The sequence below is a fragment of the Sprattus sprattus genome (genome assembly GCF_963457725.1).
Source record: "Sprattus sprattus genome assembly, chromosome: 11".
NCBI lineage: Eukaryota > Metazoa > Chordata > Actinopteri > Clupeiformes > Clupeidae > Sprattus > Sprattus sprattus.
Window position 1 is genome coordinate 32974216 of NC_137909.1, and position 2500 is coordinate 32976715.

Sequence of the window (2500 nt, forward strand, 5' to 3'; positions counted from 1 at the left end):
TATTCCCTTCGATGCAGAACCCCATTTGGTGGCAAATAGAGCATTAGGGGAGAGCGGGGTAATGTGAGACATCGGGTAATGTGAGACACCCCCTGTATCTAGGCTAAGGAACACATTTTTGGTCAAATGACAATTATGTTTTCAAGCCATTCCCATTCCCCCCTTGCCATGAAGGAGAGGTTGGTGCTGGTGCTGTGGAAAGTATGTTTTTGCACAAAAATGTGTTTTTTGCATGTAAAAGTAAATTTTCTTGATGTGAACTAAATCAACTGTTGTGTCAAAGCAAATTGATTCAGGTAGAAAAACTTATATCATACATGTTAATGAACTTCCAACATATAAAACCATGTGATTGATGTTGGTGAAGATTAGCCTGAAATGCTTAGAGATGTTGTTTTTTCTAAAAAAGTGGCTGCGGGGTAAAGTGAGACATATGCTGTGGGGTAAAGTGAGACACTGTTTAGAGAGATCTAACCCTGGCAAAACACTCCCCATCTACCAGATTGCAGGACTTGTGAATGAGGCCTTTTTGTCAGCAGTGACACAACGGAATATCTCTTCTGGATTCAAGTCCACTGGGATATTCCCATATAACCAAGCTTTTTTCCCTGAGGAAGTGTTTGCACCATCTCTGGTGTCAGACCGGCCAAATCCTGAGCTGAACTCCACTGGTCCATCCACTTCAGATGACTGTAACCTTCGCGTCGGGGTGCCGTTCGCCCTGTCGGGGCTTATTTTCACGATAATGACCGGCGTTCCATACATTATCCCTTACAAAATGAGTACGAGGCTGATATTCTAATCCAGCTGGGTCTCTGGGTCCTGTGTTCTGAGTCCCAGGCTGTTCTAGCTGGTTCTGATTATGGTCCTATGCCTGTGTTCTAATCTAACTGGTCATTCTATCTGTCATTTGAATGTTAACAAAAACATTTTTAATTATATTATGTTGTACATGATTTTGTTCGGAGTTACTTTCAAGTGTTATGTTAAAATGCTTAATTGACCAATCCCCTTGATTCTGTTACTAGTCCGATATAGGTTTTGGAATGTGTAGTTGTCAAGCTAGCTGTCAGGATTCTTACTGTTACAACATGTGTTGTTATGGTAGTTTTAAAGTGGAAAAAGTAAGTGGATCACTTTACCCCGTTGATTTCTCTGGTCTGTCTCACTTTACCCCTAAGCTGGGGTAAAGTGAGACACAAGACCACTTTTTTTAAAACAATCATATTTTCAATGCCCTTTGTCTTGAAGACATTCTGATGATTTCAATTGCTAGGAAACATCCTGAATAAATGGGATATGTGTACATTTTACTGATACATCAATTAAGCTCGCCTAGAGGAGAGCAAATGTAAAAAATGTCTCACATTACCCCACTCTCCCCTATCATGAAACGCAATAAAACAATAAAAATGTCAAATTGTTAGGGAATTAACCTTAGATCTGATCGATTTAATATATTTGTAAATGTCCTGTTTCAAAACAAGTATCATACAACAACAGCATCTAGATAGGGCAAACTACGCTTTATTTCAAAATGGGAAGATGTAACACGTCCCCGTTATATTACGTGCCCTTGCACAGTCACGTGATACTCAATACGGAAGTACACAAGTCGCTGTGCCGCGGTCAGCGAAGACGGATTTGATCTATCTTATACAGAAATTCTTCACAAGTCGGATACTTTATATGGTCAGGTAAGACATTCTTTTTGCAACTCATTTATAAAAGCAGTTGGTTTTCGGATAGAAATGCTGACTCGTCGCAGTTGGGCATTTTAAATACTCTACATGGAGCAAAATCAGCTCGTTCCCTTTCCACGAAATCGGGCCATTGCGGGGATGCCTTCTCCACTTGTAAAGTCATGCTTAAATGATGACATTTGTTTATGACAAACTAGATCGGCCGCTGAAAAAAGACTGCAATACGAAGGAGCGCATTGTATGCACCTCTATGTAATCTCTACATAACTATTGGTTTAGTCTCGGTAACAGAAGGTCTGCAAGTCTCGTCTCTTCAATGGCTTGGAAAATTAAGTGGTCATCGTAGCAATAGTTTAGCCCTTATTACAAAGCACACTGTCCACACTACCGACTCAAAACGCAGGGTTAGGGTAACGGTAGGCCACTCATGTTTTTGTTTTGTTTTGCCGAGTAGCCTATGAGCTGACACGATCCGAAACCACCTGTAACGTTGCATGGTCGCGGTCAAACGTTTTGGAGAGTAGCGAAAAGCCTGCACACACACACACACACACACACACACACACACACACACCACTCCATACTTTATGCGTTTAACAGATCTTCTTTATTCGGAGGTCGTATTTGTACTCTCTGCCTGTCAGGTCTTGGTTAGCTGTAGCTCTTAGAGTTAGACCCTCACAAGAGGCTTCCGGCCGGTCAGATGGACATCATGTGATGTGTCGCTATGGGGCCCCATCGTCTCGTGTGCGAGAGGTCAATAGGCTAGGTGCACGAAATACTCAGTGTGGGCTGTT

The 2500-nt window shown here is 41.9% G+C and overlaps 1 protein-coding gene across 1 annotated transcript in view; it reads left to right on the forward strand.

The window, feature by feature from the left end:
• The first annotated feature begins 1605 nt into the window (after nt 1-1605).
• Nucleotides 1606-2500, forward strand: part of wash1 (WAS protein family homolog 1) — a 25934-nt gene continuing 25039 nt past the window's right edge. Inside the window, exon 1 of the mRNA XM_080848252.1 lies at nt 1606-1697. Coding sequence (XP_080704378.1) covers nt 1690-1697 — 8 coding nt within the window. The 5' untranslated portion in view covers nt 1606-1689. The remainder of the gene's footprint in view (nt 1698-2500) is intronic.